This window comes from Oncorhynchus mykiss, chromosome 17 (assembly GCF_057628025.1).
Source record: "Oncorhynchus mykiss isolate SJ-2025 chromosome 17, ASM5762802v1, whole genome shotgun sequence".
NCBI lineage: Eukaryota > Metazoa > Chordata > Actinopteri > Salmoniformes > Salmonidae > Oncorhynchus > Oncorhynchus mykiss.
The window spans coordinates 50,033,055-50,054,066 of NC_143038.1; the positions used below are offsets into that span (position 1 = coordinate 50,033,055).

General features: G+C 41.9%; 2 protein-coding genes across 15 annotated transcripts in view; both read left to right on the forward strand.

The window, feature by feature from the left end:
• The first annotated feature begins 2,389 nt into the window (after window positions 1-2,389).
• Window positions 2,390-9,353, forward strand: LOC110494422 (Parkinson disease protein 7 homolog). 2 transcript variants are annotated; one of them, XM_090205854.1, is made up of 6 exons: window positions 2,390-2,589; window positions 3,187-3,288; window positions 3,489-3,548; window positions 4,029-4,098; window positions 5,307-5,438; window positions 8,858-9,353. In XM_090205854.1, the coding sequence occupies exons 1-5, from the start codon at window positions 2,500-2,502 to the stop codon at window positions 5,429-5,431; spliced, it is 447 nt and encodes a 148-aa protein (XP_090061980.1). In that variant the 5' UTR covers window positions 2,390-2,499; the 3' UTR covers window positions 5,432-5,438; window positions 8,858-9,353. The 2 variants fall into 2 exon arrangements, with proteins under 2 accessions (XP_090061980.1, XP_021425117.1); XM_021569442.3 differs by having other exon boundaries at window positions 5,307-5,393.
• A 345-nt stretch (window positions 9,354-9,698) lies between these two features.
• kcnab2a (potassium voltage-gated channel subfamily A regulatory beta subunit 2a) overlaps window positions 9,699-21,012 on the forward strand; it is a 119,866-nt gene continuing 108,552 nt past the window's right edge. For 3 of the 13 annotated variants that reach the window (XM_090205842.1, XM_090205849.1, XM_090205853.1), the window contains exon 1: window positions 9,728-9,871. The gene's annotated coding sequence lies outside the window, so the exon portion shown is untranslated. Of the gene's footprint in view, window positions 9,872-19,237; window positions 19,468-21,012 lie in introns of those variants that run through there. The other 10 variants (XR_016488003.1, XM_090205847.1, XR_016488002.1 and 7 more) reach the window with 8 other exon arrangements.

The following is a 21,012-nucleotide window of genomic DNA, read 5'->3' on the forward strand; positions in this document are numbered from 1 at the left end:
TGCCAACAGTAAAGCATCCTGAGACCATTCATGTGTGGGGTTGCTTCTCAGCCAAGGGAGTGGGCTCACTCACAATTTTGCCTAAGAACACAGCCATGAATAAAGAATGGTACCAACACATCCTCCGAGAGCAACTTCTCCCAACCATCCAGGAACAGTTTGGTGACGAACAATGCCTTTTCCAGCATGATGGAGCACCTTGCCATAAGGCAAAAGTGATAACTAAGTGGCTCGGGGAACAAAACATCAATATTTTGGGTCCATGGCCAGGAAACTCCCCAGACCTTAATCCCATTGAGAACTTGTCTTCAATCGTCAAGAGGTGGGTGGACAAACAAAAACCAACAAATTCTGACAAACTCCAAGCATTGATTATGCAAGAATGGGCTGCCATCAGTCAGGATGTGGCCCAGAAGTTAATTGACAGCATGCCAGGGCAGATTGCAGAGGTCTTGAAAAAGAAGGGTCAACCCTGCAAATATTGACTCTTTGCATCAACTTCATGTAATTGTCAATAAAAGCTTTTGACACTTATGAAATGCTTGTAATTATACTTCAGTATTCCGTAGTAACATCTGACAAAAATATCTAGAGACACTGAAGCAGCAAACTTCGTGAAAATTAATATTTGTGTCATTCTCAAAGTTTTTGGCCACGACTGTATATACACTACCATTCAAAAGTTTGGCGTCACTTAGAAATGTCCTTGTTTTTGAAAGTAAATAACATTTTTTGTCCAATGAAATAACATCAATTTGATCAGAAATACAGTGTAGACATTGTTAATGTTGTAAGTGACTCTTGTAGCTGGAAGCGGATGATTTTTAATGGAATATCTACATAGGCATACAGAGGCCCATTTTCAGCAAACATCACTCCTGTGTTCCAATGGCACGTTCTTTAGACTAGTTGAGTATCTGGAGTATCAGCATTTGTGGGTTTGAATTCAGGCTCAAAATGGCTAGAAACAAAGACCTTTCTTCTGAAATTCATCAGTCTATTCTTGTTCTGAGAAATGAAGGCTATTCCTTGCGAGAAATTGCCAAGAAACTGAAGATCTGGTACAACGCTTTTTACTACTCCCTTCACAGAACAGCGCAGACTGGCTCTAACCAGAATAGAAAGAGGAGTGGGAAGCCCCGGTGCACAACTGAGCAAGAGGACAAGTACTATAGAGTGTCTAGTTTGAGAAACAGACTCCTCACTTCCTCATCTGGCATCATTAAATAGTACTCGCAAAACACCAGTCTCAACGTCAACAGTGAAGAGATTGACCCCCGGAATGCTGGCCTTCTTATATTTGGCAAATATATTTGGCAACAAAGGATTACTTCATAAAGTTATACAATTCAGAAAAGATGTGTCTGCTCTGCAATATTTGAGTAGTTGTGGCCTTGCACAGATGGCTCAGAGACTGAATTTGCATTGTCAGTGTGTCAGCCTAATCCACTTTCTTACCAGGTTACCTGGTTTGCAAATCACTAACAGGCGTTTCCTGAGTTTGATCATAAACATACCATGAGCTCCTTCTGTAAAGAAATTAGTAAATGGATAAATAAATCCATGTTTTAGGCAAATGAGCTTGTGTACCACTGTGGGTCTGGCTCAGTTGATCCCAGCTGCATTTGTCGGTAATCACCGGTGCCTTTTGGATTGGCTCAAAGGCACGCAACAAAAAAAAATCTGCCAGCACCCCCTACACTTTGCCTAATCTGCTGTTTCACTGGGATCTTGTTCTTCGCACAAATGTGAAAGTGAATCTCTGCGGCAGAATGCACAGTTGCACATTAAACTGGGAAGAGTGTCGGCACACTAAAGCCCCAGACATTAAATCTGGGATTTACACTGGAATATAATTCCCTGAGATGCCTTAAGAGATGTATTCTTCAATTGAGAGGGATTTGTTGCAGAAGTTCTTAGACAGAGCTTCAAGTTTTTAGTTACCTTCATTTCCTCATTTCAGAAAATCTTGAGAAAATCACATATTAGTTAGAACTAGTTTTCTTTCAGATCTTTAAAATACTGTATAATAAACATTACGGTTTTAAATAATGTATTGAATAATATAAACCTCAATCGCATTTATGTTTGGGCAAACAAATGCTCGAAATTGAAGGCTTGTTTTATAAACACCTATATTTACAGTAGTTTTATTGACAATTTATGGGTGAATGGCTCCCCCTGGTGGATATACTTGAACCTACCAGTGCAAATATGTTGCATTTTAAAGTGAATTATGTTGCATCATATCTAAATGAAAATGTATTATCGTACACTCCGCATAATAAATTACGTAGGACTACAAATATGCTACGGTGTATAGAAATGGTCTAATAAATTCTGTGATATTCTTTGATAAATTCATCCAAGCGTATTGTTTGTCACCTCAGCGAATCCGTAGCTGTAATTTACGTGTATGAGTGTTCCTGCCAAGATAAAAGTCCTTTCACAAACAGTTGCTTTCCTGTTGCTGACAGTCACACACCCACTCTCTCAAGAATGGCAGGGAAAAAGGCATTAGTAATCCTCTCTAAAGGTGCAGAAGAGATGGAAACAGTTATACCTGTGGACGTAATGCGTAGAGCTGGGGTTAGTAAACTTATCAAGTTAGCTAAATGGGTTGCGCACACCAAACACTGATATAGTTAAATTGAGATTGTGCTAACGTTAGCTGGCTGGCTCAATTTAGCTTGCTAAAAGCTGCATTTTAGTTAGCTAGTATTTTAGCAGATATTTTATTTACCTAGCCACAGTCAAGTTGAAGCTGCAGTCCAAGTTCGACACACATACATATCTCCTTTTTTGTTGCACTAAGTAGCTAACGTTACCTACCTTACTAGAACACAGCTATAACAAGTCTAGCAAGTGAACTTTATGTTGTACTTAACTATTATCTACCTTAGCTGGCAAAATATAACATACATGATGAACAACGGCAGTTGTATCCATGGTTAGTTAGCTAATGTGTTGTCATTGTGTTAGCTAGCTAGCTAGTGTGTTGGCACATTCAAAACATGTAAGGTGAGTAAAAGGCCACTGCAAATGTCAACGGTGACTGCACTGTAACTACTGTAGGATAGGAAAAGTCCCATACTCCTTTGATTATTGGGAATTTATGGTTAAGGGGCAATGTCTGCTGATGGTCATTGAAGTAGTTGTGCTTTTGTTTGTGTCCACATCCTGCAGATTGCTGTGATGTTGGCAGGGTTGACAGGCAAAGAGCCTGTGCAGTGCAGCAGAGATGTCTACCTTGTTCCTGATGCCAGCCTGGAGGATGCCCGCAAGCAGGTCAGGTCCTGCCTCCAGACCCTGCAGTCATATCAGTCTACACAGCATGCTGTTCTCTGACTGCATTACGTTTACAATGCATTCTGAATCAAATGTTTTCCCACTTTAAAACTTTATTCATTGATTTAATGTACAAGGTTGATGCATTGAAAATTGGTACTATAAATGTGTTATCCGTGACCTTGTATATTTTGCTGCAGGGTCCGTATGATGTGGTTTTTCTGCCAGGGGGAGCTCTCGGTGCCCAGCACCTGTCAGAGGTAGGGATGCCGTTAATGTTTGGCATTCATTGAAAAACTTTTAGCTGCAGATGAATCTCTCCTGTGTGTCCCTGACATTGGCAATATAATGTTGCAGGTAGATACTGTAACATTTGTCTCTTGTTCATGTTTTGGTTGAAAAACAATCTATTTTTATGAGCTATTTTTCCTACATTTTAAATATAATTTAATTGGTATGCTCTTGAGATTATTCTTGTTTATAAAAACAAGCAAATATACAGTGACTATATGATGCTTAATTAATGTTATGGTTTTAGCCCTTACAACTACAAGCTCTGAAAGTTGTTTCACAATAACTTTAAATTGATTTTCAGTCTTGCTGGAAACATTGACTCATCTATTGCCCTCAATATTTATCAGACTGTCCATTTACTGAAAAGTCAGTGTTATAACACACATTCTGTATGAGAGTGTAGAGTGACTTAACTCTCTGTATGTGGCCTCCATGTTCTCTTGTAGTCGCCTGCTGTGAAAGAGGTGTTGAAGGACCAGGAGGACAGGAAAGGGCTGATCGCTGCCATCTGTGCAGGTACTGTTCCTTCTGTGAGAATGTACAAATCCACCTCTAGATTATGGCTCACACACTCCAGGATGTATCTGTGCCAATGACCACAGCTGGGGCAAGATTACTTAGATTTAACCTTGAGTTAAATATATAACCAGTGATTTCTGTCAGACAGGGAGTATAGTATAAGGCTGTCACCTTTCCATTATTAGTAAGCAGGAAATCAATACACAATGAGATTATGATAGAACGAGATATTAGTGCCACTGACAAAGCCCACCTCTGAGATTTTCTGCCTGCCTGTGCTGATGAAGGGCACTGAAAGGATGTTGTCAGTCAGAGCAGAGTAAAGGGCATCCTAGAAAACATCTGTTCCCACAGGAATATATAATGAACCTGCCAAATGGATGACCAGCAGCAGTGTCACATTGTGCTCTGCCTAAGTGAAAATAATGCTTTCTATTTCTAGTGTGAAAAGTGCTTGACTCAATTACTCCATGTATAGCAGGTAATGTCATAGACCCTCGGGTCTCCCATTTCATACTCCTTTCTAAACAAAATCAGTTTTGTGGAAGACTAAGTTTGTGCATAATAATCTTCATTGTCATCTGAGAGAGGGATGCACTGCCTCCTGCTGTCCCAGCCCTGGCCAGGCACTCTCTCTGGAGACGGCCGTTTGTCCAGCCTGGTGTCCTCAGGACGGAGCGGAGGCAGGCATGTAACGGGAGGAGCTGGGCTCTACTTAACTGGCAGGCACTTGCTCTGCCTGCCAGAGAGGAGTCTAATCTTTAGACTGCATGGGAAGGCAGCCAAGGACCATGATCAATAGCTTTCTATTTATTAAGTCGGAGGATGAGCTTACTGCAGTGCTAGGACATTGCCAATGTTAATGCAGCAGACACAAACTCCATTATTTTTAGTCTCTGTTTTCTCCCTTCCTCTAAATATGGTGTGCAGAGGTGGATTGAAACCGTATACGCTATGTGGTTAATTTTAGATCCTATTTTATGGTAGTGTGATGTCTATTAATGAGTCTGGCTTTTAGTTGGGATGTCACCTCAATGTAACATGCAAACAAAAGTTAAGGTGTATTGATTGTGACACCTCTGGGTTTTTGAAAAGGAATAATTTGACACCTTTTGTTGTCCAGTGAGTGCCATGTCTGTTTTGAACAGTTTGAATTGAATACAGAGAAAGATATTGGTCTAACTCCTGTTCCCTCCTCACCTCAGGTCCCACGGCGCTCCTGGCACACGGTATTGCCTACGGCAGCACAGTCACCACCCACCCTGGTGCCAAGGACAAAATGATGACTGGTGGTAAAGCTACACAAACAGCCTGGCTGCCACAGGGCTAAGGTTCAGGTTAGGGTTGCAAAGGGCCAGAACATTTCTGGGAAATTTCTGGAAATTTTCCATGGGTAGTTAAGCCTAGGAATTTGGAATTTTGCTTAAATTCATAAAAAAAGTTATCTTATAACAGTGAACCTTGTGTATCCCACAAAAAACGGCAATTCTAGGTCTTGTGGCATATTTTGGTGAAACTATCCTGAATTCGATGGAATTGCAACCCTCACATGTGCAGTGCACTCTTCCGTCACATGTGCAGTGCACTCTTCCGTCACATGTGCAGTGCACTCTTCCGTCACATGTGCAGTGCACTCTTCCGTCACATGTGCAGTGCACTCTTCCGTCACATGTGCAGTGCACTCTTCCGTCACATGTGCAGTGCACTCTTCCGTCACATGTGCAGTGCACTCTTCCGTCACATGTGCAGTGCACTCTTCCGTCACATGTGCAGTGCACACTAATGAGATGCTATTGAGCCCACACAACTACACTGTCTGAGCCAAGGACTACATGCTTTCTGGTAAGTTTTAATCATAATACTGGATGGGGTGAAAATATTTTATGACATTATTTTTTGTTAACTAGTAAATAGTAGCCTACAGCAACGTGTGTTTAAATCCTTTCTAACTTGTTAACAATTCCTGCTAGTTAGTTTTTGCTACAATGTGGGTTTTAGCTTGCAATTCATAAACATTTATCTTACAAAGGAGCTGTTTAATCTAACTGCTTAACTATTTATCTGTACATGGAATTGTATTTGTTTTTTTACAAAGAAAAATCTTAATCTTTACAGGAAAATTCCACGGGCACTATCTGATGTGTGGAGACATTTCACTGCAGCTAATGTAGAAGGAAAATCTGTGTACATTTTGCAAATACTGTGCCAAATCATATGTGAATGCAACAAAGATGCAGAATCATCTGGCAAAGTGCATAAAGTTCCCTCAGCGCTCACAACAAGCAAACTCTGACAAAAGTCCCTTTACTTCTAGTCGAGGTGAAAATGATGAATCGGACACCTTATCGATAGCAACGGCTCATGGTCCTCCTGGAATCAGATTATTTATTTTTTTACTCAATGGAGGAACGTAGTCAGATGAATGCTGATGAATGTCTTGCTCGAGCTGTGTATACAACTGGTTCACCTCTGCTCACAGCCAATGTGTATTGGAAGAGATTTCTGAATGTTCTTCACCCAGCATACACCCCTCCAACCAGACATGCTTTATCTACTTATTTGCTGGATGCAGAGTTCAAGTGGAGGTCAAGCAAATCATAGAGAAAGCAGACTGTATTGCAATCATCTCTGATGGATGGTCGAATGTTCATGATCAAGGAATAATTAACTACATCTCCACCCCTCAACCAGTATTCTACAAGCGCACAGACACAAGGGACAACAGACACACCATTCTCTACATTGCAGATGAGCTGAAGGCAGTCATCAATGACCTTGGACCACAGAAGGTATTAACACTGGTGACAGACAATGCAGTGAGCATGAAGGCTGCTTGGTCTAAAGTGGAAGAGTCCTACCCTCACATCACATCCATTGGCTGTGCAGCTCATGCATCGAATCTGCTCCTCAAGGATATGGCACTGAAAACAATGGATGCACTCTACAAAAGCCAAGGAAATGGTTAGGTATGTGAAGGGTCATTAAGTTATAGCAACAATCTACCTCACCAAGCAAAGTGAGAAGAATAAGAGCACCACATTGAAGCTGCCCAGCAACACCCGTTGGGGTGGTGATGTCATCATGTTTGACTACTGCAGGGGAAGGAGTCTCTCCAATAAATGGCCACATCAGTCTGCCGATATGGACAGCCCCATCAAGAGGATCCTCCTGGATGATGTATTTTGGGAGAGAGTGGTAAGCCTGAAACTCCTGAAACCTATAGCAGTAGCCATTGCATGGATTGAGGGATACAATGCCATCCTGTCTGATGTTCAGACTCTGCTTGTAGATGTAAGACAAGAAATCCGTACTGCCCTGCCCACTACACTGTTGCTCCAAGCAGAGGAAACTGCAGTTCTGAAATACATCAAAAGCGTGAAGAGTTCTGCCTGAAGCACATACACGCTGCAGCATACATGTTGGACCCCATGTGTGCTGGCAAGAGCATCCTGTCTGGTGCAACGATCAACAAGGCATATGGTGTCATCACTACTGTGTCTCGCCACCTTGACCTGGATGAGGGCAAGGTTCTTGGCAGTCTGACGAAGTACACTTCCAAGCAAGGGCTTTGGGATGGAGATGCTTTATGGCAGTCGTGCCAGCGTATCATCAGCCACCTGGTGGAAGGGACTTTGTGGATCTGAGGCTCTTTCCCCTGTTGCCTCCATCATCCTCCAAATCCCACCAACATCCGCTGCCTCAGAGCACAACTGGTCCTTGTTTGGGAACACACACACCAAAGCATGCAACAGGCTGACCAATACAAGGGTTGAAAAATTGGTGCCATCTGGGCAAATCTGAAGCTTTTTGAGCTTGACAACAAGCCATCAACAAGGTTTGAAAGTGACTGTGAAGATGAGGCCTCAGATTCTGATGTTCAAGAGGTGGACATTGAGGTCCAGGGAGAATAGATGGAAGCCTCAGAGGAAGACAACCAAAGCTTTAGTTTCTAAATTATCATTATACAGATATATGTTGAAAACATATTTGGGAGATGCGATAGATCATTGGGGATCATTCAATATTCCCTTTATTTTGTTCTGTGAAATCATCCCATGTGAAGAGTCAACTCATTTAATTAAAGTTAAATTGAACTAAAATGGTTTTCATTTCTGTTGGAAAGATGTAATAATTTGCAATTGTCTACTTAGAAACAAACCTTTTACATTATGTCTCCATATGATATTGTAAATATATCCAATTGCAAAAAACATCTACATTTAAATGGTATTAATATTAAATTGCGTATATTCCCACAAAGTTTCCACCTGAATATTCCATAAAATGTGCAACCCTAGTTCAGGTTGATTAATCTCTGCACTCTATAGCTAGTTGATAGCCACTGTGGTACTTGTTTGTTAGTTGGATGTTACACAAAATACATGCACATGTAGGAAATCTTACTGTATGATGACTCAGCAGGCTGTGTGTCAGGAAATGCAGCACAATGAGCAGATCCCAAGTACTACTGAACAGTGGTGACAAACGATTGTGGTCCTTTGTGTCCAGCAGAGGGTGCTGTAACAAGTTTCTTTATGATAGTCATCAATACAAGGTCATTATGCACCAGCATTTGATGAGATTCAATCAGTAAACACTAACATAATTTAAAGAAAGACTGCATATACACAAGTTGAATTACGTAATAAATGCAAGAAGGTTAAACCAATGAATAACTTGATTTTAACAAGTGGTACTAAATAATCCCCATTTGCAGAGTATTACACAATGGTGTTTCTCTCTCTTCACTCCCTAGGCCACTACAAGTATTCTGAGGCTCGAGTCCAGAAGGATGGCCATCTGATTACCAGCCGCGGGCCAGGAACCAGCTTTGAGTTTGCCCTGGCCATTGTAGAGGAGCTCATGGGGGCTGAAGTTGCTGCTACTGTCAAAGCACCCCTGGTTCTGAAAGACTGAGTGGTGTTGAGCCTTTCAAACTAAAGCACTGTCAACTAAACCCTAAGTACTCTGCACTGTTCATCATGGTACAAATGCCAATAATTGTGAACAAAGAATAATTATTTACAGGATAATGTGCAATAGTAAGAATATGCATTTTTATTATTGTCTTCTATCCTTCCCTAGGACATGTTGCCCCTGCACTTTAAGCATCAGTGATTTGGGATTGTTATTGCTTTTGTATAGGAAAATCACCAATGTTAAATTGTATTGATTTAAATATCAAATATATTGCTGTCTTCACTGTCCAAAAGCACTGATGTAGCTTCATCATTAAAGTCAACTGAGCCCCCTTCAGACTCTTGGTACATTGACGGTATGTGTATATTTATAACAATGACACTGGAGGTAATATGAGAGTATGCATTCGACACGAGTCAGAAATAACAAGAGCAGTAGTTACTGCCCTTCGCTTTCGTTAGAATTATCATCAAGCCATCAACAATGTAGCCACAAATAAATGGCTACCGATCGGGTTATGGCTGAATAATCTTACTGAATCGACAGTGCTGCAGGCTAAACAACAGATTTGAGAGCTTCACATATGATTTGACTGATTTCAGTAAAATGGATTACGAAAACACAGGTGGGCGTGGGAAGCCTTGCTGCTAAATTGATTGACAACGAGTATAGCCAATGAAAAGCATTGCCCCAAATAAACCGGAGTGGGTCTGCAGCAGCGCATGGTGAGTGGCAACGCGGTAAAAACAAGGAGCTGGTGGTTCAGCTTGATGAGCAGAGGATTTTAAACTAAATACAAAGGTAAACGCTAACTAATTGACGAGCAGAGGATTTTTGACAAAAAACAAAGGTAAACGCACTACTGTATACGGTACCAAATCACGTTGTCGCTGTGCAATGTCACGAATGTGGTAATGTAGTATTGTTCACTCAGCCATTTGAACTAGCTAACCTCCAGAATACAAGTTCTCAAGCAAATTAGTGGGTTAGTTAGCTAGCCAGCCAACTCAATTCTGGATAAACTAGTAGTTGTCTACAATGCAATATTGTATTAACTAACAGTAATTTAACATTGTAAATTTGGTATACAAAACATTACTTGTGCTTTGACTCGGTGTTTCGCTAGTCAGCTACAGTACAGTGACGTTATGTGCCACCACGACACGCTTTACAAAAAATAACAGTGCACGAGAGACTGGCGTAAGGTTACACAAAATCTCTGTTAATGGATTCCTTTTTGACTTTGGGTCCGTATGGTAATCGCAGTCAACTAGTGATTGCTTCTTCAAAGCAAACGTGACCGCTCATGAAGCAGAGCCTTGTATGCCATTATGGGTTGTCTTGAGTCGGAACCAAAGTCTTCAGATTCACTTTGTATAATTTTTTTTTCACCGAGATAATATTTGTTTTATATTGGATATTCAGTTTTCCCTCGTCGATAGTTATTAAATTAAGCATGCCATGACTGAATATTGTATATTCTGAATCAAGGATGGATGGAGAACCACACACACCTTAAAACAAAATCATAGGCATTAATATGGAATAGGTCCCCCTTTACTTCAACAGCCTCCACTCTAATGGGATGGCTGTCCACTCGATGTTGGAACATTGCAATGGGGACTTGCTTCCATTCAGCCACAAGAATTAGTGAGGTCGGGCACTGCTTTATTTTATTTATATATTTAACTAGGCAAGTCAGTTAAGACATTCTTATTTACAATGATGGCCAATGATGATGCTGGGCCGATGGTGTGCCGCCCTATGGGACTCACAATCACGGCCGGATGTGATACAGCTGATGTTGGGCGATTTAGGCCTGGCTCGCAGTTGCCGTACCAATTCATCCCAAATGTGTTCGATTGAGTTAAGTTCAGGGCTCTGTGCAGGCCAGTCAAGTTCTTCCACACCGATCTCAACAAACCATTTCTGTATGGACCTCGCTTTGTGCACTGGGGCATTGTCATGCTGAAACAGGAAAGGGCTTCCCACAAACTGTTGCCACAAAGTTGGAAGCACAGAATTGTCTAGAATGTCATTGCATGAATTAGCGTTAGGATTTCCCTATACTGAAACTAATGGGCCTAGCACGAACCATGAAAAACGTCCACAGACCATTATCCACCAAACTTTACATTTGGCACTATGCATTGGGACAGTTAGCGTTCTCCTGGCACCCGTCAAACCTAGATCCGGTAGGCCGTCTTTGTAAATAAGAATTTGTTCTTAACTGACTTAACATAGTTAAAGGTTAAATGTAAAAAAAAAAAAAATAAACATTGGTAAATTGTGATTCATCACTCCAGAGAACGCTTTTCCAATTGCGGTGAGCTTTACACCACTCCAGCATACGCTTGGCATTGCGCGTGGTGGTCTTAGGTTTGTGTGTGGCTGCTCAACCATGTGCTGACGTTGCTTCCAGGGGCAGTTTGGAGTGTTGCAACTAAGGACAGACTATTTCTACGCGCTTCAGCTCTCGGCGGTCCCATTCTGTGAGCTTGTTTGGCCTACCACTCCGCAGCTGAGCTGTTGTTTCTCCTATATGTTTCCACTTCACAGTAACAGAACTTACAGTGGACTTGAAAAGCCCTAGCAGGGCAGAAATATGAGGAACTAACTTGTTGGAAAGGTGCCACCCTATGATGGCGCCACATTGAATGTCACTGAGCTCTTCAGTAAGGCTGTTCTACTGCTAATGTTTGTCTATGGAGATTACATGGCTTTGTGCTTGATTTTATACACATGTCAGCAAAAGGTGTGGCAGAAGTAGCTGAATCCACCAATTTGAAGAGGTGTCCACATTTGTGTATAATGTATAGAGGTCGACCGATTTCAAGCCTTTTTGGACACCGATTATGGCCGATTACATTGCAATCCACGAGGAGACTGCGTTGCAGGCTGACCCTGTTACGACGTGAGTGCAGCGTCAAAAGGACCTTGTGGCTGCAAGGGGCTAAGATAAGTTGCTAGCTAGCATTAAACTTCGTAGAAAAAAAACTTTACAATTACAATCGCCTACTTCAACTTCGCAAACGGGTGATTTAACAAAAGCGCATTGCTGAAAAAAGCACCATCTTTGCACAAATGTTTGCCTAAACATCAATGCCTTTCTTAATATCAATACACAGACATATTTTTTTAAACCTGCATATTTAGTTAAAAGAAATGCATGTTAGTAGGCAATATTAACTAGGGAAATTATCACTTCTATTGAGTTCAGTGCAAGCGGAGTCAGGGTATTTGCAACAGTTTGGGCCGCCTGGCTCGTTGCAAACTGGGAATCAATTTGCCAGAATTTTACATAATTATGACATTGAAGGTTGTGCACTATTTAAATTTAAGGTTGCCACCCATTTGCTAAAATACGGAATGGTTCTCTATTTCACTGAAAGAATACACGTCTTGTTTTTGAAATTATAGTTTCTGGATTTGACCATATGAATGACTTAAGGCTCGTATTTCTGTGTGTTTATTATAATTACGTCTATGATTTCATAGAGCAGTCTGACTGAGCGGTGGTAGGCAGCAGCAGGCTTATAAGCATGAATTCAAACAGCACTTTCCTGCATTTGCAAGCAGCTCTTAGCAATGCATGAAGCACAGCGCTGTTTATGACTTCAAGCCTATCAACCCCCGAGATTAGGCTGACAATACTATAGTGCCTATAAAAACATACAATAGTCAAAGGTATATGAAGTACAAATGGTATAGAGAGAAATGGTCGAGTCATTATTCCAATAAAAACTACAACCTAAAACTTAACGGGGAATATTGAACCACCAGCTTTCATATGTTCTCATGTTCTGAGCAAGGAATTTAAACGTTACATGGCACATATTGCACTTTTACTTCTCCAACACGGTTATTTTAAACCAAATTGAACATGTTGCATTATTTATTTGAGACTAAATAGTTTTTATTTATGCATTATATTAAGTTAGAGTAAGTGTTAATTCAGTATTGTTGTCATTGTTTTATTTATATATATATAAAAAAGGGATATTAATTGGTATCTGCTTTTTTGGTCCTCCAATAATCGGTATCGGCATTGAAAAATCATAATTGGTCAACCTCTAAATTTCCAGTCAAACGTTTGGACACCTACACACCTTCCAAGGTTTATTTTTACTATTTTCTACATCGTAAAATAATAGTGAAGACCTCAAAACTACAAACTAACACATGGAATCATGGAGTAACCCCCCAAAAAATCTAAATATAATTGGGATTCTTCAATGTAGTAACCCTTTGCCTTGATGATTGCCAAAAGTGTGCAAAGCTTTCTCTCTAATGGCTTCATCAGGTAGTCAGCTGGGATGGTTTCAGTTAACAGGTGTGCCTTGTTAAAAGTTCATTTGTAGAATTGATTTAGTTCTTAATGCCTTTGAGAGCCTATCAGTTGTGTTGTGACAAGGTATGGGTGGTATACAGAAGAGAGCCCTATTTGGTAAAAGACCAAGTCCATATTATGGCAAGAACAGTTCAAATAAGCAAAGAGAAACAACAGTCCATCATTACTTTAAGACATGATGGTTAGTTCTTGAAATTTTCCAGATTGACTTTCAAAGTTTCTTCAAGTGCAGTTGCAAAAACCATCAAGCTCTGATGAAACTGGCTCTCATGAGGACCACCACAGGAAAGGAAGACCCAGAGTTCATTAGTTAACTGCACCTCAGATTGCATCCCAAATAAATGCTTCAGAGTTCAAGTAACAGACACATTTCAACTGTTCAGGATGAATCAGGCCTTCGCGGTTGAATTGCTGCAAAGAAACCACTACTAAAGGATACCAGTAATAAGAGACTTGCTTGGGCCAAGAAACACACGCAATGGACATTAGACCGGTGGACATCTGTCCTTTTGGTCTGATTAATCAAAATCTGAGATTTTTGGTTCCAACCGCTGTCTTTGCAAGACGCCGAGTAGGTGAACGGATGATCTCTGCATGTGTGGTTCCCACCGTGAACCATCGACAAAGAGTTCTGTTGTAACTAGCATGGCTACAACAACGTTCTGCAGCATTACGCCATCTAATCTGGTTTGCACTTAGTCCCACTATCATTTGTTTTTCCACAGGACAATGACTCAAAACACCTCCAGTCTATGTTTAAGGCTATTTGACCAAGAAGGAGGGTGATGGCGTGCTGCATCAGATGACCTAGTCGCCACAATCACCCGACCTCAACCCAATTGAGATGGCTTGGGATGTGTTGGACTGCAGAGTGAAGGAAAAGCAGCCAACAAGTGCTCAGCATATGCGGGAACTCCTTCAAGACTGTTGGAAAAGCATTTCAAGTGAAGCTGGTTGAGAGAATGCAGAGTGTGCAAAGGTTGTCTACTTTGAAAAATCTAACATTTGTGATTTAACCCTTTTGGTTACCACATGATTCCAAATGTTATTTCATAGTTTTGATGTCTTCACTGTTATTCTACAATGTAGAAAATAAAGAAAAACCTGTGTGTGTGAAACATCCCTTTTTCAGGACTCTGGATTTTTACAAATTATCTTTTGAAAAACAAAGAACTATACATGTCTTCATTGTAAAGGGTTTAAACACTGTTTCCCATGCTTGTTCAGTGAGCCATAAACAATTCATGAACATGCACCTGTGGAACGGTCTTTAAGAAACTAACAGCTTACAGACGAGGTCACAGTTATGAAAACGTAGGACACTAAAGAGGCCTTTCTACTGACTCTGTAAAACACCAAAAGAAAGATGCCCAGGGTTCCTGCTCATCTGTGTGAACGTGCCTTAGGCATGCTGCAAGAAGGCATGAGAACTGCAGACGTGGCCAGGGCAATAAATTGCAATGTCCGTACTGTGAGATGCCTAAGACAACGCGACAGGACGGACAGCTGATTGTCCTCGCAGTGGCAGACCACGTGTAACACCTGCACAGGATTGGTACATGAGGACCATTATACCTGCAGGACAGGTACAGGATGGCAACAACAACTGCCCGAGTTACACCAGGAACGCACAATCCCTCCATCAGTGCTCACACTGTCCCGCAATAGGCTGAGAGGCTGGAATTAGGGCTTGTAAGGAATGAGTGTTACACCGAGGCCTGTACTCTGGAGCAGGATCGAGGTGGAGGCTCCATCATTGTCTTGGGCGGTGTGTCACAACATCAACGGACTGAGCTTGTCAGTACAGGCAATCTCAATGCTGTGGGTTACAGGGAAGACATCATCCTCCCTCATGTGGTACCCTTCCTGCAGGCTCATCCTGACATGACCCTCCAGCATAACAATGCCACCACGCACAGAAATGCCCCCCCCCCCACACACACAGAAATGTCCAGGAACTTGCAGGTGCCTTGGTGGTAGAGTGGGGTAACATCTCTCAGCAAGAACTGGCAAATCTGGTGCAGTACCCCCCCCCCTCCACATTATTACATTTCTGTTAGTGAATCCTATGTGTTTACACATGTTAAGTTTGCTGAAAATAAATGCAATTGACAGTGATGGGACATAAAATGTATATACAAACCTGGATGCTTTTCTCTTTTTTTTTTCTTTTCTTGAGTAAGGGAGCTCCAAAATGCAGGCGTTTCAGCCTAGCTCAGTGCTTTCTGTGGTGGGGCAAGCCAGCGGAAAATACCGTGACTGGCTCAGTGTTCTGTCACTCATGGGGACACTACGTCATCGCCAAGTTGAAGGGTAGAGATCTAAAATTCTAGCCCCTTGGGTGCTGCCATAGTTACATTAGAAGTGCCCATCCAAGAAGGGCTCAAGGTCATTGACCACAGATAAAATTACCTAAAAGCTTTGAACATCATACTTTCTAAATCTTAGCTAGCAGTCATCATACACACAAACTGTTGCGTGTGGAAAACACAGCAGCATTGCGGTTCTTGACACACTCAAACTGGTGCGCCAGGCACCTACTACCATACCCCGTTCACAGGCACGTAAATATTTTGTTTTGCCAATTCACCCTCTGAATGGCACACATACAATTGAAACATGGAGTGTGTATCAAGGCTTAAACATCCTTATTTAACCTGTCCTCCCCTTCATCTACTCTGATGGAAGTAGATTTAACAGGTGTCTTCAATAAGGGATCAAAGCGTTCACCTGGTCAGTCTGTCATGGAAAGAGCTGGTGTTCCTGTTTTGTGCACTCAGTGTACATCTACTATAGCATTATAAAATCATATTGTGTGCTATAAGCCTATACATAAATGCATATGATGCTGTATGTTATTCAAGCTTAGCCTACTGTCGTATTCATGTCACTACGCAGTCATCCTCGTTGATAGCTTATTTCTGGCATGTTAACATTTAGCGCTGTACCTTTAGAGCAATGGAGGCCTATATGCCTTTTCTGGATGGGGTGTTGGGGGCCAGGGTGAAGTCACACTGACTCATTGGTTAAAAGATGCAATTATAGAAGTCCTCTATTTTAAGCAAGTAAATATATTTTGAAGTTAGCCTGCACACAATGTTCATGTAGCTAACTCAAGTGATCTGCCAAGGTAATATTAGCATAACAGCTAAACTGGGAATTGATCAGACTTACCAGTGATGAAATGATTGGAGCAGACCCTAGGTCATCCTCCAGATCTTGATGGGCAAAACCATTTTTTTCTTCTCTTTTCTGACAGGTCTTGAGTCATATCTCCTTGGTGTTTCAGCCTTGTTAGAGCAGCCACATACTGCACAGAAATTGACTGGCAATGGCTCAACTAGTTTTAGGCATTTTTATCATGCAGCTTGGGTTAATCACTGTGTCAATAATTGATGCAGTGGTCTTCCAACATATCCGCCAGGAGGTGTCGTACGTCAACTGGCAACCGTCTGTTTGTCAATCCAGATATGAGAGCCGATTGGTTCCAGGTGAAGACTGTCTTCTTACAGAAATGCAGGGAGCATAACTGTCACTGGGTAGTGAGTGAGTGAGGGGTTAAAATGAATGGGTGGGTTTACTTATATACAGTTGAAGTCAGATGTTTACATACTCCTTAGCCAAATGCATTTCAACTCAGCTTTTCACAATTCCTGACATTTAATCTGAGTAAAAATTCCCTGATTTAGGTCAGTTAGGATCACCACTTTATTTTAAGAATGTGAAATGTCAGAATAATCGTAGAGAATTATTTCTTTCATCACATTCCCAGTAGGTCAGAAGTTTACATGCGCTCAATTAGTATTTGGTAGCATTGCCTTTAAATTGTTTAATTTATCTCAAATGTTTCGGGTAGCCTTCCACAAGCTTCCCACAATAAGTTGGGTGCATTTTGGCCCATTCCTCCTGACAGAGCTGGTGTAACTGTGTCAGGTTTGTAGACCTCCTTCCTTGCACACGCTTTTTCAGATCTGCCCACAAATTTTCTATAGGCTTGAGGTCAGGGCTTTGTGATGGCCACTCCAATACCTTGACGTTGTTGTCCTTAAGCCATTTTCCCACAACTTTGGAAGTGTGCTTGGGGTCATTGTCCATTTGGAAGACCCATTTTCAACCAAGCTTTAACTTCCTGATGTAGCTTCAATATATCCACATGATGCCATCTATTTTGTGAAGTGCACTAAGCCCTCCTGCAGCAAAGCACCCCCACAACATGATGCTGCCACCCCCTTGCTTCACGGTTGGGATGGTGTTCTTCGGCTTGCAAGCCTCCCCTTTTCCTTCCAAACACAACGATGGTCATTATGGCCAAACAGTTCCATTTTTGTTTCATCAGACCAGAGGATATTTCTCCAAAAAGTACAATCTTTGTCCCCATGTGCAGTTGCAAACCGTAGTCTGGCTTTTTGATGGCGGTTTTGGAGCAGTGGCTTCTTCCTTGCTGAGCGGCCTTTCAGCTTATGTCTATATAGGACTCGTTTTGCTGTGGATATAGATACGTTGTACCTGTTTCCTCCATGTTCACAAGGTCCTTTGCTGCTGTTCTGGGATTTATTTACACTTTTCGCACCAAAGTACGTTCATCTCTAGGGGACAACACGTCTCCTTCCTGAGCGGTATGACTGCTGTGTGGTCCCATGGTGTTTATACTTGCGTACTACTGTTTGTACAGATGAACATGGTACCTTCAGACATTTGGAAATTGCTCCCAAGGATGAAGCAGACTTGTGGAGGTCTACAATTTTTTTTTTTTCTGAGGTCTTGGCTGATATCTTTTGATTTTCCCATGATGTCAAGCAAAGAGGCACAGAGTTTGAAGGGAGGCCTTGAAATACATCCACAGGTACACCTGTAATTTAATCAAATGATGTATGTAAATTAGCCTATCAGAAGCTTCTAAAGCCATGACACAATTTTCTGGAATGTTCCAAGCTGTTTAAAGGCACAGTCAACTTAGTGTATGTAAACTACTGACACACTGGAATTGTGAAACAGTGAATTGATCTGTCTGTAAACAATTGTTGGAAGAATGACTTGTCATGCACAAAGTAGATGTCCTAACTGACTTGCCAAAACTATAGTTAATAATATCCTCTTATGGCTGCGATCCCTGTACAGGGATCAACATCAGGGGAAATTTCAGAGTGACAACTAAAAATACAACATTGTAACATTAAACATTCATTAAAATGCAAGTGTCTTACATCCTTCAAAAGATTAGTCTTGGTAATCAAACTACGTTTTCCGATTTTAAAATAGCTATTACAGAGAACAAATACCATGCTTTTGTTTAAGAAGAGCAATTAACAACAAACATTTTCCGCCATGACAGTTTTTACATATTCACATCTGAAGGTAAAATTATGACTTACATTCTGATATCTTGCTCTTATCTCTTCCTGAGGGTCCCAGTGATTAAATAAAGTGCCGTTTTCTTTGATAAAATCCATTTTTATAGCCTAAATCGAAACATTTTGTAAACCGTTTGTGCCGTGAATTCCATCTCTATCAAATTTTTTTTATGGAGCATTCGACGCAATTACACACCGTAAACAATCGTTTATCTAGTCATGGTTGGTTTCAGTGCATTCCTCTGGATGTTTGCAACACAGCCAAACGCCATTGTTTTTATTTTGCGGGGAGTATTGACCGAAGTGAACTGATTTGAAGACAACGAGCAATTACTTCTTTGCGCACCAATAATTTCAGCGACGCTTCATTGATTGACTATTTCTGCCCAATGACCACTGATCTTCTTGAAATCTAGCTGGGTAGATAGCCAATGAGCTGAGGTAAACGGCAGTATGTAATGGTTTTGGGTTGGACCACCATTCCTTGTTTGTAAATGCACACGTAAGGAACTCCACTCTCGCATTGACTATCAGAGGAGTTGCTGTGACGCTTGTTACGCGCAGCAGTATTTCGGAAAGTTGTATTTTCAACGATTTCATTGAATATATCATGGCGAATAAATCAGGAAAAGCGAAGTGAAAGTGATTTTTTTTTTTTTTTTGGTTTGAGGAATCTTTGAGTGTTATGATTCAAACAGGAACTGAGGAGCTGTTTCTGCAAGGACAGGAAGTACTTCTGGAAGGGTAAGTGCTAATGCCGTTTTATGAAATGTGTATATATATTTTGCAATGGTGTGTGTGTGTGTGTGTATTAGATTCCATGTCAGATATACACTGCTCAAAAAAATAAAGGGAACACTTAAACAACACAATGTAACTCCAAGGCAATCACACTTCTGTGAAATCAAACTGTCCACTTAGGAAGCAACACTGATTGACAATACATTTCACATGCTGTTGTGCAAATGGAATAGACAACAGGTGGAAATTATAGGCAATTAGCAAGACACCCCCAATAAAGGAGTGGTTCTGCAGGTGATAACCACAGACCACTTCTCAGTTCCTATGGTTCCTGGCTGATGTTTTGGTCACTTTTGAATGCTGGCGGTGCTTTCACTCTAGTGGTAGCATAAGACGGAGTCTACAACCCACACAAGTGGCTCAGGTAGTGCAGCTCATCCAGGATGGTACATCAATGCGAGCTGTGGCAAGAAGGTTTGCTGTGTCTGTCAGCGTAGTGTCCAGAGCATGGAGGCGCTACCAGGAGACAGGCCAGTACATCAGGAGACGTGGAGGAGGCCGTAGGAGGGCAACAACCCAGCAGCAGGACCGCTACCTCCGCCTTTGTGCTAGGAGGAGCACTGCCAGAGTCCTGCAAAATGACCTCCAGCAGGCCACAAATGTGCATGTGTCTTCTCAAATGGTCAGAAACAGACTCCATGAGGGTGGTATGAGGGCCCGACATCCACAGGTGGGGGTTGTGCTTACAGCCGAACACCGTGCAGGACGTTTGGCATTTGCCAGAGAACACCAAGATTGGCAAATTCGCCACTGGCGCCCTGTGCTCTTCACAGATGAAAGCAGGTTCACACTGAGCACATGTGACAGAGTCTGGAGATGCCGTGGAGAACGTTCTGCTGCCTGCAACATCCTCCAGCATGACTGGTTTGGCGGTGGGTCAGTCATGGTGTTGGGTGGCATTTCTTTGGGGGACCGCACAGCCCTCCATGTGCTCGCCAGAGGTAGCCTGACTGCCATTAGGTTCCGAGATGAGATCCTCAGACCCCTTGTGAGAACATATGCTGGTGCGGTTGGCCCTGGGTTCCTCCTAATGCTAGACCTCATGTGGCTGGAGTGTGTCAGCAGTTCCTGCAACAGGAAGGCATTGATGTTATGGACTGGCCCGCCCGTTCCCCAGACCTGAATCCAATTGAGCACATCTGGGACATTGTGTCTCGCTCCATCCAGCACCACAGACTGTCCAGGAGTTGGTGGATGCTTTAGTCCAGGTCTGGGAGGAATTCCCTCAGGAGACCATCCGCCACCTCATCAGGAGCATGCCCAGGCGTTGTAGGGAGATCATACAGGCATGTGGAGGCCACACACACTACTGAGCCTCATTTTGACTTGTTTTAAGGACATTACATAAAAGTTGGATCAGCCTGTAGTGTGGTTTTCCACTTTAATTTTGAGTGTGACTCCAAATCCAGAACTCCATGGGTTGATAAATTTGATTTCCATTGATAATTGTTGTGCGGTTTTGTTGTCAGCACATTCAACTATGTAAAG